This window comes from Cherax quadricarinatus, chromosome 11, assembly GCF_038502225.1.
Source record: "Cherax quadricarinatus isolate ZL_2023a chromosome 11, ASM3850222v1, whole genome shotgun sequence".
Lineage (NCBI taxonomy): Eukaryota > Metazoa > Arthropoda > Malacostraca > Decapoda > Parastacidae > Cherax > Cherax quadricarinatus.
The window spans coordinates 22,280,031-22,297,701 of NC_091302.1; the positions used below are offsets into that span (position 1 = coordinate 22,280,031).

General features: G+C 43.2%; 1 protein-coding gene across 4 annotated transcripts in view; it reads right to left on the minus strand.

The window, feature by feature from the left end:
* Window positions 1-17,671, minus strand: part of LOC128687708 (UDP-glycosyltransferase UGT5) — a gene marked incomplete at its 5' end in the record, with an annotated part of 120,388 nt that overhangs the window by 46,104 nt on the left and 56,613 nt on the right. For 3 of the 4 annotated variants that reach the window (XR_011391862.1, XR_011391861.1, XM_053775310.2), the window contains 3 exon segments: window positions 8,274-8,407; window positions 9,406-9,497; window positions 12,352-12,445. Coding sequence is in view for 2 of the 4 variants with exons in the window: in XM_053775310.2 (XP_053631285.1) it covers window positions 8,274-8,407; window positions 9,406-9,497; window positions 12,352-12,445 (320 nt within the window). 4 annotated transcript variants of the gene reach the window in all.

Consider the following 17,671-nt stretch of genomic DNA (forward strand, 5'->3'; position numbering starts at 1 on the left):
TCCCATTAGCTCCCTTGGGGCGGGGATGGCAGACCAGAGAGGCCTAGCTTGTGGCTAGGCCTGGGGACAGTTGGTCCCAAAGATGAGGAGGTACTTGTGCCTCCTCCCATGGGAGACTTAGGTCTCAGACACTCCCTAAAGAGGGAGCCAAGGCCGGGCCACCACTTGGACAAGGCCCGGGCCGGGAGAATACCGGCTAATCTTTAACTAACTAGAGCCATCCATCACGAGAAGAACGAGTCATCAAGGACGACACAAGAAGGATTATCGACTGGATGAAGATTGGAAAACAGTGTGTGTTGTGTTCGCAAATCTGTGTTAGTTTACGCACAGATTAGCGTCATTCCTGGTGATCCTTGGACTGTGTTCAGTGCTTCAGAGCAGTGAGCCACGAGAGGGTGGCTACGGGCCCCGACTGGGGCTCTGAGCCTCACAGCTCTGCACCCAGTGTGGGCGGCTGTGAGGTCACAGGCAGCAGCTCTGCTGCTGGCTCTGTCCCCACACCTACAGTCACCATGACAGATCCAGGAGAGCGGCCTAAACGTTCCTTGGAATGCGGGGACGAGTTGGAGGACGACGTGGGGCAGGTGGGAGCCCCCACCAAGAAGGCCAAGGATGCAGTGGAGACTACTGTGCCTACCAATCTGCCACTAGGTCCGTCGGCAGCCCCTACCCAAGAAGACTTGCACCCCCAGATGGCCATAGGGGTCGTGGAAGGAAGCCAGGAGGATGTAGCTCCTCAAGTGGCAAGGATGGAGCCATCCCAGGTCCCTACACCAGTTGCGTTGGCCTCCACAGTGGACGGGGACTGGTTGACTCCACGTGGAAGGAGGAGTTCCCGCTCAGCTCGGGCACAAGCAACCAGGGCCTTCAACAAATTCAAGGTTCCCAACTACGGGTTTGTAAGGTATCTGGAAGGTCTCCCCCACCTCAAGTTCCGCTGCGAGTTCACTCTCAGGAACGAGGTTCTGGTCATTCCTCGGGACGAAGACTCTTACGAGGAGTTGAAGGGGCTGGTTGTGACCCATCCCAGCATGGTGGAACTGCTTGCTTCGGAGAAGGTGTACAAGGGGGTGCTTTTACACGTCCCTGTGCCCCTCCCACTGGACCCCATTTTGGAAGTGCCCAATATTGTCAAGGCGGAGCGACTCACTGCAACGGTGAACAAGGTGCCCACCCGCCAGGTGCTGATCCACCACAAAGGTCCACTTCCCACGCACCTGGACCTTGGGGTCTGGGGAAGATTCAAGACCCGACCATACCTGTCAGGCCCAGTACAATGCTTCAACTGCCAGGGGTTCAATCATATTGCAGCCACCTGCCAGCGAGAGAAGAAGTGTGGTGTGTGCAGCAAGGCACACGACTCGAAGGACTGCATTGCAATCCTCAAACATCCACCTGGCGAAGCCCTTCGGCCAGAGCCCAAGTGTGCCAACTGCTCAAAGAGGCACCATGCCTGGAACCGGAGCTGTCCTGTGATGGTGCAGCACTGGCAGCAGGTTCGTCATCGGAACGACCCGACAGCCCCGACGCCACCCAGCCTTGGAACTGCCCAGCAACAGTCAGCATGGGCTCCAATCACGGTTCCCCGGATACCGCAGGAGGGCAATACCAGCGAGTTCCCAGCACTGGGCTCCCAGCGGTGGCATCAGAGGGCAGACACTGGTTTGCAGCAGCGCGGTCAACTGCGGCGTCAGATGGCAAGGTGGCCAAGAAGGCAGAATCATTGGGAAAAACAGCCACAGGCCAGGCACACTGCCCAGCAGGTCCCAGCTGGGCACCAACATTCCTTGCCATACGGCCAGCAGGCCTCTTCCCAAGGACAGGCCCCTACTGTGAGCGGCCAGCGTCAGGCAGAGGTTCCCTGCCAGGGGACTTGGAAGCCCATGGCCACTCATGCCGGGCCCAGGGTGCACCCAGCTTATGCTGCTGCAGTGTCGACAGCCACCCAGACATACCCAGTGACCCAGCCCCGCCTCGACGGGTCGTCCAGCTCAATGCCTGCAGAGGTAATGGTCGAATCCTTTCCGGATCGACTGAAGAAAACCATCGGGGTCATCTCAGCGCTCCTCTGTCGCCTGCTGCCGTCGGCAGAGGACAGGGGCGCCTGCAGGCAGCTCCTGTCATGGATGCTGGGCGTGGTCCTACTGGACAGGAAAGACTCAATGGAACTTCAAGCCATCATCCAGGAGTCCTTCCAGTCTGTGATGGAGGAGGCCCCGGAGTCGCCAACAACGGACGACGAGTCCCAGGCAGAGATGGAATCAGTGAGCCACCTCTGCGGCCCTTGAAGATCCTCCAGTGGAACATTTGTGGGCTGCAGCGGAAAATTCACTTAGTGATTGAAGCTGCAGTTCAGGATGAGGTTGATGTCTTCCTGTTTCAGGAGACACTCACCGATTTGTCACGTCAAATGCAGCCACGTATTCCGGGATTCTCTGCCTACCTTCAGCGCCTGGAAGGGACTGGCAGGGGCACGGCGATCTACGTCAGGACCACTATCCCTCATTCAATCTCCACTGACCCCATCGACTGTGGGGAGGGCGTAGAGGTTCAGGCTGTCACCCTACACCTGGCGGATGGACCTCTCGTGGTTTACAATATTTACAGAAGCTCTCGGTACACCCTTGACATCTCAGAGGTGGCAGCACTCGCCCCACGGGAGGGTCTTGTTGTGGCTGGGGATGTCAATGCCCACCACCCAATACTTTCTTCTGTCTCTCCTACCAACGCAGCTGGGAGGCACCTTGCGGCTGTGCTGGAGGAGGTCCCTGAGATCGCCCTCCTCAATAATGGTGAGCCAACCCATCACTATGGTGGCCGCTTGGATGTCACACTCATCTCTAGGCGGTTGCTCTCGAGCGCGAGATGGGAGGTCCACCCCCGTCTCACCAGTGATCACTTTGCAGTGGTCACTACGCTGATGGTCCAGCGGTGCCCGCTCCCCACACCTACCCCCAGATGGAATCTAAAAAAGGCCGACTGGCAGTGCTTCCAGGAGGTCATTGAGCGTTGGTGGGCGGAGTCTCCCCTTCCAGAAGACCCAGATGAGGCGGCTCAAAGCTTGCAGGTGGCCTTCACATGTGCAGCTGAGGCAGCAATACCTAAGATTACAGGCGGAGGGTCATATAAACGTGACTGGTGGTTTTACAATGAGGACATCAGGGAACAGAACCACCGCATCAATGTTGTACGCAAGATGCACAGGCGTAATCCCACGGTTGAGTCCATGCGTCTGCTCAGGGAAGTGGTGCGGCATGCACGCCATGTCTCACACAGGGTCCGGCAGGCTAAATGGTTCGAGTGGTGTGCCTCCTTCAGCTACTCCTCCACCTTATCTGAGATTTGGACCAAGTTACGATTGGCCACTGGGCAGCGTCGCAGTGTGGCTCGGTTGCACCCAGACCCCGCAACGGAGGCAGAGCGTCTGGTGGACCTATTCACCTCCAGAGCGGCCATGGCTCAACTGCCTCAGGATCTCCAGGACCTCCAAGCCACCCTCCTTCCTAGAAGGGTGATGGTGATCCAAGCAGCATGCCAGGCTGGGGATGTCACGGATGAAGACTTCACCGACCAGGAGCTCCAGGCAGCCTTCACATCTCATCGAGACACTGCTCCGGGGCATGATGGTATCACCTATGGCATGATCACTCGGTCTGGCCATTCTGGACATTCAGCTGTCCTGGGAGTCATCAACCAGACTTGGCGAGCTGGCAAACTCCCTGTCGTATGGAAGGAGGCTGACATCATACCGATTCCTAAGCCTGGGGATCCTGGCAGTGTGAGACCCATCTCCCTCACCAGTTGCATCTCGAAGGTGTCTGAAAGGATGGTGTTGGAGCGCCTGAGGTGGAAGCTTGGCCCTCCTCATAAACACCTCTATGGCTTCACCAGAGGAGTGGGCACTTTCGAAAGCCTTACCACTCTACTGACCGGCATTGGGTCGGACGCCCAAGCCCACATTGTTGTCTTTCTTGACCTCGAGAAAGCTTTTGAGCTAGCCAGTGCACCTGCCATCCTCTCACTCTTGGCCCGCAGGGGGATTAAAGGCAGGCTGCTTTCATGGCTTCGTTCCTATCTCCAGGACAGGCGGGCCCGGGTACGCTTCCAGGGGCATGCCTCTTCTCTCAAGACCCTGGACAATGGCACTCCACAGGGCGGGGTGCTTAGTCCCACCCTGTTCAATGTACTGATGCACCAGCTGGTGTGCCTGCCTTTCTCCAGAGGGACCATCCTCCTCAGCTATGCCGATGACCTGGCACTTGTCGTACCTAGGAAGCGCCGGCTTTTGCAGCGTGCCCAGGAGGACCTCGATCTGCTGGCTTCCACCTGCCGTCACTTGGGACTCAAGATATCTGCAGCAAAATCCAAAGCCATGATCCTTCGCACCAAGGTGCCCAGTCAGAGGCTGCGGGTCCTGGGCATCGACCTGGAGTGGGTTCACAGTTATAGGTACCTTGGCATCTACATTGACAGGCACCTCACCTTCCAGAAACATGTGCGCCACATTAAAGAGAGGGCTCTGCAGAGGGTCAGGGCATTGAGTGCCATGGCCAACCCTAGGGTTGGGGCCAGCCTCGAGGTCATGAGGTTGTTCTACATCCAGGCAATACGTTCCCTCGTTGACTATGGGGCACTTGCTCTGGTTCACGCCAGACCCACAAACATCAAATCCCTCTGTGTCATCCAGAACACAGCTGTACGGGCCATGCTGGGGGCTCCTAGGTGGGCCAATGCAGTGGCTCTGAACCTTGAGGTGCAGCTACAGCCTCTTGAAGACAGGATCCAACTGGTAGCTGCCAGGAGGATTGCAAAGTATCTCCGACTCCCAGGGGCTGACAAACTGATGAGAGATTTACGGGTCCGCCAGGGACAGGTCATTCCACTGCATCCCGGCCGCCGATGGATGTGGTCGGTAGCAGATGCCACACAGAAGCTCTTGCCCATGACATTGCTCCAGGCGGGAGGCTGCGACAGACTGGCAGCGAACTACACGGTGCCACCCCCTTGGGCACCAGAGCTGTTTGCGGTGAGCTGGACAACCCTACCAGACAGCAAGAGGCATTGCACCCGGGACATTCTGCACCACCTTGCCTCGGCTAGCATTGTGGGTGCGGAAGGCCCAGGGTGTGTGCCATATTACACTGATGGCTCCAGAGACCCAGTGGCAGGCCGCACAGCTGCTGGGATGTTCCACAGCAATCTGACAGCAGGTTGGCGCCTCCCAGACCATTGCACCATCCTCCAGGCCGAACTCTTTGCCATCCAACAAGCTCTGCGGCATGCTCTTGCAGACCATCAGCATCCCCCCATCATCCACGTTGATTCCAAGGCAGCAATCCAAGCGCTTATGCACAGAGAGCCAAAGGACAACATACACTTAATCACATCCATCCGGGGTGACCTGCAGACTCTCATGGCCCAGGGTCGCAGGGCTACCATCAACTGGATCCCGAGCCATGTGGGTATCCCTGGCAATGATGCTGCAGATGAGGCTGCTAGGACTGCAACCCTCGAGGCACAGCCACATGCTGCGATCTCCATCAGCCTCAGCCAGATTGCGCTGTTGGCTGCTGGTGCGGCGAGGCGCCCATTCCCTGACCCTGGGGAGTCACGGAGCCTCTGTTGGTATGTCAGGGCGACCCACAGGGTGCCCCCTCCAAGTCTTCGGACACAGTCCAGGGAACTGAGGGTGCATATCCACCGCCTACGCTTAGGGTATCCCACCACTGCGCGGATTGTTGAACGGGCACGAGAGGAGCTCTGTGCCCATTGTGACCGAATGGTTCCACAGCCCTTGGTGCACTACCTGTTAGACTGCCCGGCTACGATGCCCCTTCGCCGTAGACACTTCCCAATGACCCCAGTAGGGCAGACCCGAGAGAATGAGGCAGCACATCTTGTGTACTTAGCTGTCAGGGACTTGGAAACCTTACTTCCAGTCCTTGCATGTCATCCACCCCCCCCGCTGAAGTTGTTGCGAGGGCCTGCTTTGGGCCTCCATTGCACTGCACACCAGCCACTGTTAGTGCACACTAACGTTTGGTACGTCATCTGGCCATAGGGCCGGTGAGGTACCCCCCCCCTTCCTGCTGAAGACCTGCCACACAGGTGCAAGTAACGATAAATGTCACTTCCCTACCCGGGGAGCCAATGCCGGGTCACCAAAATGGAAGAGACCCGGGCCGGGATTACCGGCGAATCAAATAGAATAGAATAGAATAGCCATCCATCCATCGACACCATGCCTAACCCTTCTAGGGTAGGGTAGGTGCCTGAGTCCGAGCTTTTAGCTCATAAGACTGTCATTCCCATTTGCCCCCTTGTGGCGGGGATGGCAGACCAGAGAGGCCTAGCTTGTGGCTAGGTCTGGGGACAGTTGGTCCCAAAGATGAGCCTCCTCCCATGGGAGACTTTGGTCTCAGACACTCCCTAAAGAGGGAGCCAAGGCCCGGCCACCACTTGGACAAGGCCCGGGCCGGGAGAATACCGGCTAATCTTTAACTAACTAACTAACTAACTAACTTTTATAAGAAGGCCTGAGCTTGCTACCACCTGCAGCTCACAAGACTGCCATCCCCACGAGCCCCTTTGAGGCGGGGTAGATGGCAGACCAGAGGCCTAGCTTCTCCCTACGAGCCCCGTGAGGGCGGGGAATGTGGCTAGGCCTGGGGACACTTGGTCCCAAAGATGAGGAGGTACTTGTACCTCCTCCCATGGGAGACTTAAGTCTCGAGACACTCCCCAGATAGGGAGCCAAGGCCGGGTCACCACTACTTGGAAAAGACCCGGGCCGGGAGAATACCGGCGAATAAAAAAAAAAAAAAAAAAGTTCCAGTCACAGTTGAGAGATATGTGAACATAAGCAAAGGTGCAATAATAGTTTCTTTTTGCATTATATTTTCATTTTTGATGTCTAGTGTTAATAATACCTGTAAAGTGTTTTGAATCATGTACGACAATACTGATGTAGGTACTGACACACAGATGATTCATCTTGTAAACAGATGATGTAAACTTATTGTGCCGACAAATACAATACAGTACTGTAAATGTATTTTCTCTTCCTTATGATTTTCTAAATAACATTTTTTTTTCTTTAGCTTTGTTTATTGTATATAATGCATATAACATATATAATATGTGTTAATCGACTGTTTATGTTCTCAGTAAGACTTCATTTGGGATTTTGAGGAGTCAAAAGTTATACGCGGATTTTCAACTGCGGGGTTCAGTGCCCTTAACCCCCGCGATGTTCAAGGGTCAACAGCCCATATACGCATGCCTCCCGACTAGCGATCCAGGTGCTAAGATTTAACGAGAAGAAGTCCTATCGTTATACCAGTGCCTCGGTTCAACTCGCTAATCACAAAGAAGCATGCTAAAGTTGTGACGCGATGTGGGATGCTTGTCAAGCAGCTTTGGCAGACTTACCTTCCCAGTTGTTCGCTACGGTGTCTTGTGCTCTCATTCGTCTCATCCACTCAAGGGAGGTTCCTTGATGCTTGTGAGGGGCTCTTGATCTAGGGAATTGGTTATGTGCTCCTGTTCCCTGAAATGAGCCTGACTACCTTCCACCCCCCCCCCCTCATATACGCTGTATAATCCTATTGGTTTAGCACACCCCCCATAATAATAATAATAATAATAATGATCATTTGCATTAATATGCATACTTATAAATACCTTACATAGGCTATATACACTGTAAATACCAGCTTATTTTTGGTGAAGGAAATACAGTCATTTATTCTCTCTGCTGCCTTTTAGCTCGTTCTTTATTGGTCAGCGTGTTTAGGCCAATATTCTACACCTGTGTGTGTAATATGGAGGCCTGTCCGGGAGTTTGTCGCTGCATTGTCTGTACGAGTCTGCCTTCACTACTGCGTTGCAGCCTGCAAGTCATTCTGTGCTATTGCTTTGTGTTGTACTGAGTGTACTGCAATCAGCATTTTGTAATGGGCTATATCAGCGACACGTGTTAGGCGATTGGTAACTGAATATACCGTGCAAAACTTACCCACACTATTTCTACAGTGGAGCTGGTGAATTGCTCGTTCTGTTGGTATAGAGTATCAGCGAACTCTTACAATGCTTCACAGTTTTATGAGTGTATACGCAAAAATAATGTTGCACATAAGCATAATATTTTGAAACTGAGTATTAATGACAATGCTTAATGAATTATTCTTAAAGTATGACAAAATCAGTATTTAAACTTAGTTTAAATTCTATAAAAAGAAAATTAAGAATTTATCTGTGCTATGACAAACCGAGAATATCTTGCTGTGGAAGCCACTTGGCAAGACGCACGTTGGGCGGGAGGTCGTCCATCGTGTCCTGGTCCCACTTCCAGAGGATCCGCTGCTTCAGGGACGCAAACACCTTCAACAGCACCAGTCTGTGCCTGCCATAGTAATTTCAACACGAAAATGACCAAGTTTAAAAAGCGATACAAATTACATTAGGTCATGAGAAAATTACTCTGTCAACAAAATAAATGATGAAATGGCGCAGATCAAGGAAGGATGTTTCTTAGATATGGGTAAGAGGACGTCATGATGGTGAGACAACAAAGTTGATAATGAAAGGGCATTTAAAGTCAAGATTAAGTAATAGACACAACGCAAAGGGATCAAAAATGCATTTCCAAACGAACATCGATTTTTAATTTTCTATATATTAGCAATATATTCAAAGAGAAATACTAAAGCAATAAGTCTAATTCAGTACCTGTGAATGAATGATTCATATGGATTTAGAGCTTCACGAAACTCATTACAGTGTTTCCCATCCTGCCAGCGATCATTCTATTATTTCCCATCCCGCCAGCGATCCTTCTATTCTTCTTATATGATACAGAAAAAAGAAATACTGCCAATGAGTACCCGGTAAAGGCAGCTGTTATTTAAGAGACACTCTTAATGGTAGGTCATACCTGATATACAACTCAAGGTAGGTCGCACCAAGTGGTATATAACTTGAAGTATTTCGGTGGCTGCAAGATCTGAGTAAAGGATCCCCTGTTTCGTAACCCTATCCTCCTATATCTCACTTCAAGTGACATGAATTATCAAGGTGCGGAATAAGTTTCAAATTATATTCTATAGTTGCATTGGATATATGAGGTAAATAAAAAGAGTTATTCACAAGTTATCACACACAAATTAAAATCCATATTTATTTAAGAAAAATAACAAAGTCCACAACTAACTCAAACTGTCGGAACAAAAATAAATGTATGTGTAAGAGATGCTCTTATTACATATAACCTGGATGACTTGTATATAAAATTTACAAATTTACCTAAGAAACAAAGATTTAGTGTCATTTGACGAGCAGTATTAAGAAGACTATAATATTAATAATCATTATAACTCATGTAGCTTTATAGAGTTCACTTACTTCTCTGGTATAGTTGATGTCTGAACAACACTTCCAAGGGTGAAGAAAATAAAACCTGCGTCACCTGAATCTGCCACCCAAGCTTCAAGGTCCTAGTGGTTTAAACCAAGCAGTTAAGAAAAACTTGATTTTGAACATCGAGCGATGCATCGACGTAAACAAAGACATTTATAGAGCTGATATATAAATATTTTTTTAAAGGGAAACACGAATTGCACTAAAAAAAAATCCCTCTCCTGCTGAAGTGAATATAATTGTCTTCATTAAGTCGAGAATGCAGGTTCCAACACTTAAGTCAAACTTAAACCAGTAAGCCATGATTTTAGTTATTTATTACTGTAAAAAATATTACACGCTATAAATACATTGCAGTATATAATTACAGTGAGCAAAATAAACGTATCATCCAATATGGAGCATCTGTTAACATAAATTCAAGAAAATTGAACACAATAAACACTCTGGATAAAGTATATATTAATTGTTTGGAAATGCTTAAACACCTCCTTTTAATGACATGACTAACAACGCTTTCTCTTTTATTACTTTTTATATCTTGGTGGAAAGTTTCACAAATCTCCTCTGTCACAGCACCATTGAGTGAATGAAGGAAATATAATTTTAACCACGAAGCGCGTTTATCATATCTTCAGTCAACTCGGCATAGTGATCAGCTTTATTGTTTATAGTAAACTGTGAACTACTAATTTGAAAGACTCCATGAAGCCATATCCAGTGGGTTTTGTTTTGACTGGAAGACAGAATGGGCCAACATTTATACCAACATTCAGTTTGGTTTATTATTATTAAAGATTCGCCGGTATTCTCCCGGCCCGGGCTTTTTCCAAGTGGTGGCCCGGCTTTGGCTCCCTCTTCAGGGAGTGTCTGAGACCGAAGTCTCCCATGGGAGGAGACACAAGTACCTCCTCATCTTTGGGACCAACTGTCCCCAGGCCTAGCCACAAGCTAGGCCTCTCTGGTCTGCCATCCCCGCCCCAAGGGGGCAAATGGGAATGACATTCATATGAGCTAAAGGCTCGGGCTCAGGCACCTACCCTACCCTAGAAGGGTTAGGCATGGTATCGATCATTCAGTTTGGTTATTATTATTATTATTAAATATTCGCCGGTATTCTCCCGGCCCGGGCCTTTTCCAAGTGGTGGCCCGGCCTTGGCTCCCTCTTTAGGGAGTGTCTGAGACCTAAGTCTCCCATGGGAGGAGGCACAAGTACCTCCTCATCTTTGGGACCAACTGTCCCCAGGCCTAGCCACAAGCTAGGCCTCTCTGGTCTGCCATCCCCGCCCCAAGGGGGCAAATGGGAATGACATTCATATGAGCTAAAGGCTCGGGCTCAGGCACCTACCCTACCCTAGAAGGGTTAGGCATGGTATCGATCATTCAGTTTGGTATTAGTTAAAACTCTAACACTCATTGCCCTTACAAAATTTTATATTTAGACCAATTTTATATTACCTGTTTTCTTTATATTTCCGGTGTTCATATTCCTGTTCTTGCTGGTCATTCTAAATTCTCAATGATTTTCATCATCTCGACTAATCTACAAGCATTAAGAACATATAAATTTCAGGTAACTAAGCTACACACCAACCATTAAGCCTATTACTTTTAAGTTACTTCATATGTTCCACTAGTAATCACCGTATTTTGCAAACTTTAGTAAATTTCCATGGACAGCGTGTGTAACATGCATAGGTAGATTATCGCAACAGTTGTGGAGAAGCATTGCTTTAATTAAGGCTGAGCCTGCTTGTGTCGACGAATAACCGCCAGTTATCAGAACGTTTTTCACATACAATTGTTTTCATGACGTTTTTTACAAAAGTCAAAACCCCTGGTAGAACGCTGCCAAGCTACCATGACATACACGAAAGTGAACATCATGCTAGTTTGGTATATATACTACATGTCGTGCCGAATAAGACGAACCGGTGAAATTGACCTAAAAGGCAAGGGCGTTTTCTATCGAATACAGAGTTAAAATTGAATTTTTTAAATGATAACTCGGCGAAATTCGATACGCGCACAACGAAAAAAATACAGATCATTGATTTTAATATATATTATATAAATGTAAATATTCTTTCTTTTCATGTCACCTAGCCTTGTTGGGAGACGTCCGGTACGTTAAAAACTTGATCAATGATATAAATACTAATATATATATATATATATATATATATATATATATATATATATATATATATATATATATATATATATATATATATGTCGTGCCGAATAGGCAGAACTTGCGATCTTGGCTTAAATAGCAACGCTCATCTTGCCATATAGGACAAGTGAAAATTTGTGTATGCAATAATTTCGCCAAAATCATTCAGAACCTAACGAAAAAAAATATATTTCACTGTGTTTGTTTAGTATTAAATTATTGTAAACGTATCTAAAATATATTTAGTTGAGTTAGGCTAAAATAAATTGTTCTTGTTATAATAAGGTTAGGTAAGTTTTCTAAGATTCTTTTGGTGCAAAATTATAAGTGTGTACATAAACATTAATGAAAAAAAATATATCTTTAAACTTATAAGAGAAAATTTTAGAAAGGACTTAATTTTAAATGAGTTCTTGCTAACTGACCAGTTCTACATATTCGGCACGACATATATATATACATCCATTCATACATATGTATCTGCCAATGGTGACTGAATATGAAAAATTATAAATTTTCCAGTAGGGATATTCTAAGAACATCATTGTTAAATATATATATTGAAGAATAACTTTTCGGTGATAAATCAATAACTTTCTTAATGAAACTAATTACTGATATTTATATTATATTGTATAACGATATAACTTGTAAAAAAAGAATCCTGACATAAGAAAAAGCCGAAGCTTTATAAATAAATGTTAACAAACAATTAAATTTTGTTAACATAGAGTTGTTTACCTAGTTGAACTAACCTGTGGTAGAGGCTTGGCTGGTCTACAGTGGATGCCGCCAGCGTGGATCACCGTGGGAACGTAGGGTCTGGCTGGTACCTCAAGCATCTCCACGCTGAAACAATGAACATCCTTATAAAGTTTTCAGAATGAATTTAAAATGGCAATATGGTTATTTATAACCATTATATGTAGAAGGATTACCCATAGTTTTCATCAAATAGTTATATAAATAGTGAAGAAAAAAGGTAAGTTTATTTCAGCAATAAATAAAAAAATATAGCCTAAGTAAACCTTACTGATGCAAAATAGAAAAACAAAAATAAATTATGGTGAAAGCTCCGTCGAGATTTATAGTGATACATAGAATATTGAAGAAGTCTTGATGTTCAGACAGTGGTAATTCACTAGACAACTTCCCAGTACAGCAATAAGGCGATGTTGATGCTAGTTAAAGAGCAACTCGGAGCTTGTGTCAAGAAACAGAGCCCTTTCTTCCGCAGACAGCTGCTTGTGGTCCATAAAGCTAGAATGACGAACACCTGTCCTCGACCAGAGGACACGTAGGTTAAATTAAGGCATAGAGGCACGTGAGTAGGCAGATTAAACAGAAATCAGTCTAGGCAATAAAACATAACAAGTAATCCCAGAGGACTACTACTGGGAGAAGAGTCAGGAGTAGTGACACTACTGATCTCTAAGTAAGCACCAATAGATATCTCCCAGTAAGGTACGTGGCGATGAAGGTAAAAATAACCCCGAGTTCTTAGGGAGGAAGACTACTCTTTTACCCTTCTTAAATTAACACAATATATATATATATATATATATATATATATATATATATATATATATATATATATATATATATATATATATATATATATATATATATATATATATATTATCACTCACACATAATCACTATTTTTGAGGTGCCCAGAATACAACAAACAAACATACACAATATATCCCTCCAAGCTGCCAATATCCCAAACCCCTTCTTTAGCGTGCAGGCATTGTACTTCCCATTTCCAGGACTCAAGTTCGGCTGTATAAAAATATCCGGTTTCTCTGAATCCCTTCACTAAATATTACCCTGCTCACACTCCAACAGCTCGTCAGGTCCCAAATACCCTTCGTCTCCATTCACTCCTATCTAACACGCTCACGAACGCTTGCTGGAAGTCCAAACCTCTCGCACAGAACACCTCTTTTACCCCCTCCCTCCAACCATTTCGAGACGACCCCTACCCCGCCTTCCTTCCCCAACAGATTTATGCGCTCTCCATGTCATTCTACTTTGATCCACTCTCTCTAAATGACCAAACCACCTCAACAAACCCTCTTCAGCCCTCTAACTAATACTTTTATTAACTCCACACCATCTCCTAATTTCCACACTCCGAATTTTCTGCATAATATTTACACCATACTTTGCCCTTAGACAGGACATCTCCACTGCCTCCAACCGCCTCCTCGTTGCAGCATTTATAACCCAAGCTTCACACCCATATAAGAGTGTTGGTACTACTATACTTTCATACATTCCCTTCTTTGCCTCCACAGATAACATTTGTTGCCTCCACATATACCTCAATGCACCACTCACCTTTTTTCCTTCATCAATTCTATGATTAACCTCATCCTTCATAAATCCATCCTCTGAGACGTCAACTCCCAAATATCTGAAACCATTCACTTCTTCCATACTCCTCTTCCTCAATTTGATACCCAATTTTTCTTTATCTAAATCATTTGATACTCTCATCACCTTACTCTTTTCTATGTTCACTTCCAACTTTCAACCTTTGCACACACTCCCAAATTCGTCTACTAACATTTGCAATTTTTCTTTAGAATCTCCCATAAGCACAGTATTATCAGCAAAAAGTAACTGTGTCACCTCCCATTTTGTATTTAATTCCCCATAATTTAATCCCACCCCTCTCCCGAACACCCTAGCATTTACTTCTTTTACAACCCCATCTATAAATATATTAAACAACCATGGTGACATTACACATCCCTGTCAAAGACCTACTTTTACCGGGAAGTAGTCTCCCTCTCTTGTACACACCCTAACCTGAGCCTCACTATCCTCATAAAAACTCTTTACAGCATTTAGTAACTTACCACCTATTCCATATACTCGCAACATCTGTCACATTGCTCCTCTATCCACTCTATCACATGCCTTTTCTAAATCCATAAATGCAATAAAAACTTCCCTACCTTTATCTAAATACTGTTCACATATATGCTTCAATGTAAACACTTGATCTACACATCCCCTACCCACTCTGAAGCCTCCCTGCTCATCTGCAATCCTACATTCTGTCTTATCTCTAATTCTTTCAGTTATAACCCTACCGTATACTTTTCCTGGTATACTCAGTAAACTTATTCCTCTATAATTTTTACAATCTCTTTTGTCCCCTTTCCCTTTATATAAAGGGACTATACATGCTCTCCGCCAATCCCTAGGTACCTTCCCCTCTTTCATACATTTATTAAACAAAAGTACCAACCACTCCAACACTATATCCCCCCCTGCTTTTAATATTTCTGTCATGATCCCATCAGTTCCAGCTGCTTTACCCCCTTTCATTCTACGTAATGCCTCACGTACCTCCACCACACTTACATTCTGCTCTTCTTCACTCCTAAAAGATGGTATACCTCCCTGGCCAGTGCATGAAATTACCGCCTCCCTTTCTTCCTCAACATTTAAAAGTTCCTCAAAATATTCTCGCCATCTACCTAATACCTCCCTTTCCCCATCTACTAATTCCCCTACTCTGTTTTTAACTGAAAAATCCATACTTTCCCTAGGTTTTCTTAACTTGTTTAACTCCAAAAAATTTTCTTATTTTCATTAAAATTTCTTGACAGTGCCTCTCCGACTCTATCATCTGCTCTCCTTTTGCACTCTGTCACCACTCTCTTCACCTTTCTTTTACTCTCCATATACTCTGCTCTTCTTATAACACTTCTGCTTTGTAAAAACCTCTCATAAGCTGCCTTTTTCTCTTTTATCACACCCTTTACTTCATTCCACCAGTCACTCCTCTTTCCTCCTGCCCCCACCCTCCTATAACAACAAACTTCTGCCCCACATTCTAATACTGCATTTTTAAAACTATTCCAACCCTCTTCAACCCCCCCACTACTCATCTTTGCACTAGCCCACCTTTCTGCCAATAGTCGCTTATATCTCACCCGAACTTCCTCCTCCCTTAGTTTATACACTGGATATATATATATATATATATATATATATATATATATATATATATATATATATATATATATATATATATATATATATATATATATATATATGTGTGTATATGTATATTTATATATATATATGTCGTGCCGAATATGTAAAACTGGTCAATTAGCAAGAACTCATTTAAAATTAAGTCCTTGCTAAAATTATCACTTGCACGTTTAAAGATATATTTTTTTCATTAATGTTATTGTAAAAATTTTTAATTTTGCACCAAAAGAATCTTAGAAAACTTACCTAACCTTATTATAACAAGAACAGTTTATTTTAGCCTAACCCAACTAAATATATTTTAGATTTGTTTACAATAATTTAATACTAAGCAAACACAGTGAAATGCATTTTTTTTCGTTAGGTTCAGAATGATTTTGGCGAAATTATTGCATACACAAATTTTCACTTGTCCTATATGGCAAGATGAGCGTTGCTATTTAAGCCAAGATCGCAAGTTCTGCCTATTAGGCACGACATATATATATATATATATATATATATATATATATATATATATATATATATATATATATATATATATATATATATATATATATATATATATATATATATATATATATATATATATATATATATATATATATATATATATATATATATATATATATATATATATATATATATATGTCGTGCCGAGAATATGTAAAACTGGTCAGTTAGCACGAACACATTCAAAATTAAGTCCTTTCTGAAATTTTCTCTTATACGTTTAAAGATATATTTTTTTCATTTATGTTAATGTAAAAAATTTTAATTTTGCATCAAAAGAATCTTAGAAAACTTACCTAACCTTATTATAACAAGAAGAATTTATTTTAGCCTAACCCAACTAAATATATTTTAGATTTGTTTACAATAATTTAATACTAAACAAACACAGTGAAATATATTTTTTTCGTTACGTTCAGAATGATTTTGGCGAAATTATTGCATACACAAATTTTCGCTTGTCCTATATGGCAAGATGAGCGTTGCTATTTAAGCCAAGATGGCAAGTTCTGCCTATTCGCCACGACATATATATATATGTATATACATATATATATATATATATATATATATATATATATATATATATATATATATATATATATATATATATATATATATATATATATATATATATATATATATATATATATATATATATGTCGTGCCGAATATGTACAACTGGTTAATTAGCAAGAACTCATTTAAAATTAAGTCCTTTCCGAAATTTTCTCTTATACGTTTAAAGATATATTTTTTTCATTAATGTTAATGTAAAAATTTTAATTTTGCACCAAAAGAATCTTAGAAAACTTACCTAACCTTATTATAACAAGCTCAATTTATTTTAGCCTAACCCAACTAAATATATTTTAGATTTGTTTACAGTAATTTAATACTAAACAAACACAGTCAAATATATTTTTTTCGCTAGGTTCAGAATGATTTTGGCGGAATTATTGCATACACAAATTTTCACTTGTCCTATATGGCAAGATGAGCGTTGCTATTTAAGCCAAGATCGCAAGTCCTGCCTATTCGGCACGACATATATATATATATATATATATATATATATATATATATATATATATATATATATATATATATATATATATATATATATATATTTATATACATATATATATATATGTATATATGTATATATTTATATATATATATATGTATATATATATATATATATATATATATATATATATATATATATATATATATATATATATATATATATGTATATATATATATATATATATATATATATATATATATATATATATATATATAGGTCTATATATATATATATATATATATATATATATATATATATATATATATATATATATATATATAGACAGATAGATAGATAGATTGTAGTAGGTTGGTAGGCAGCAACCACCCAGGGGGGTTCTACCGTCCTCCCAAGTGATTGTGAAACGAAAGCCTCTAATCGTTTTACATGATGGTAGGATTGCTGGTGTCTTTTATCTGTCTCATAAATATGCAAGATTACAGGTACGTCTT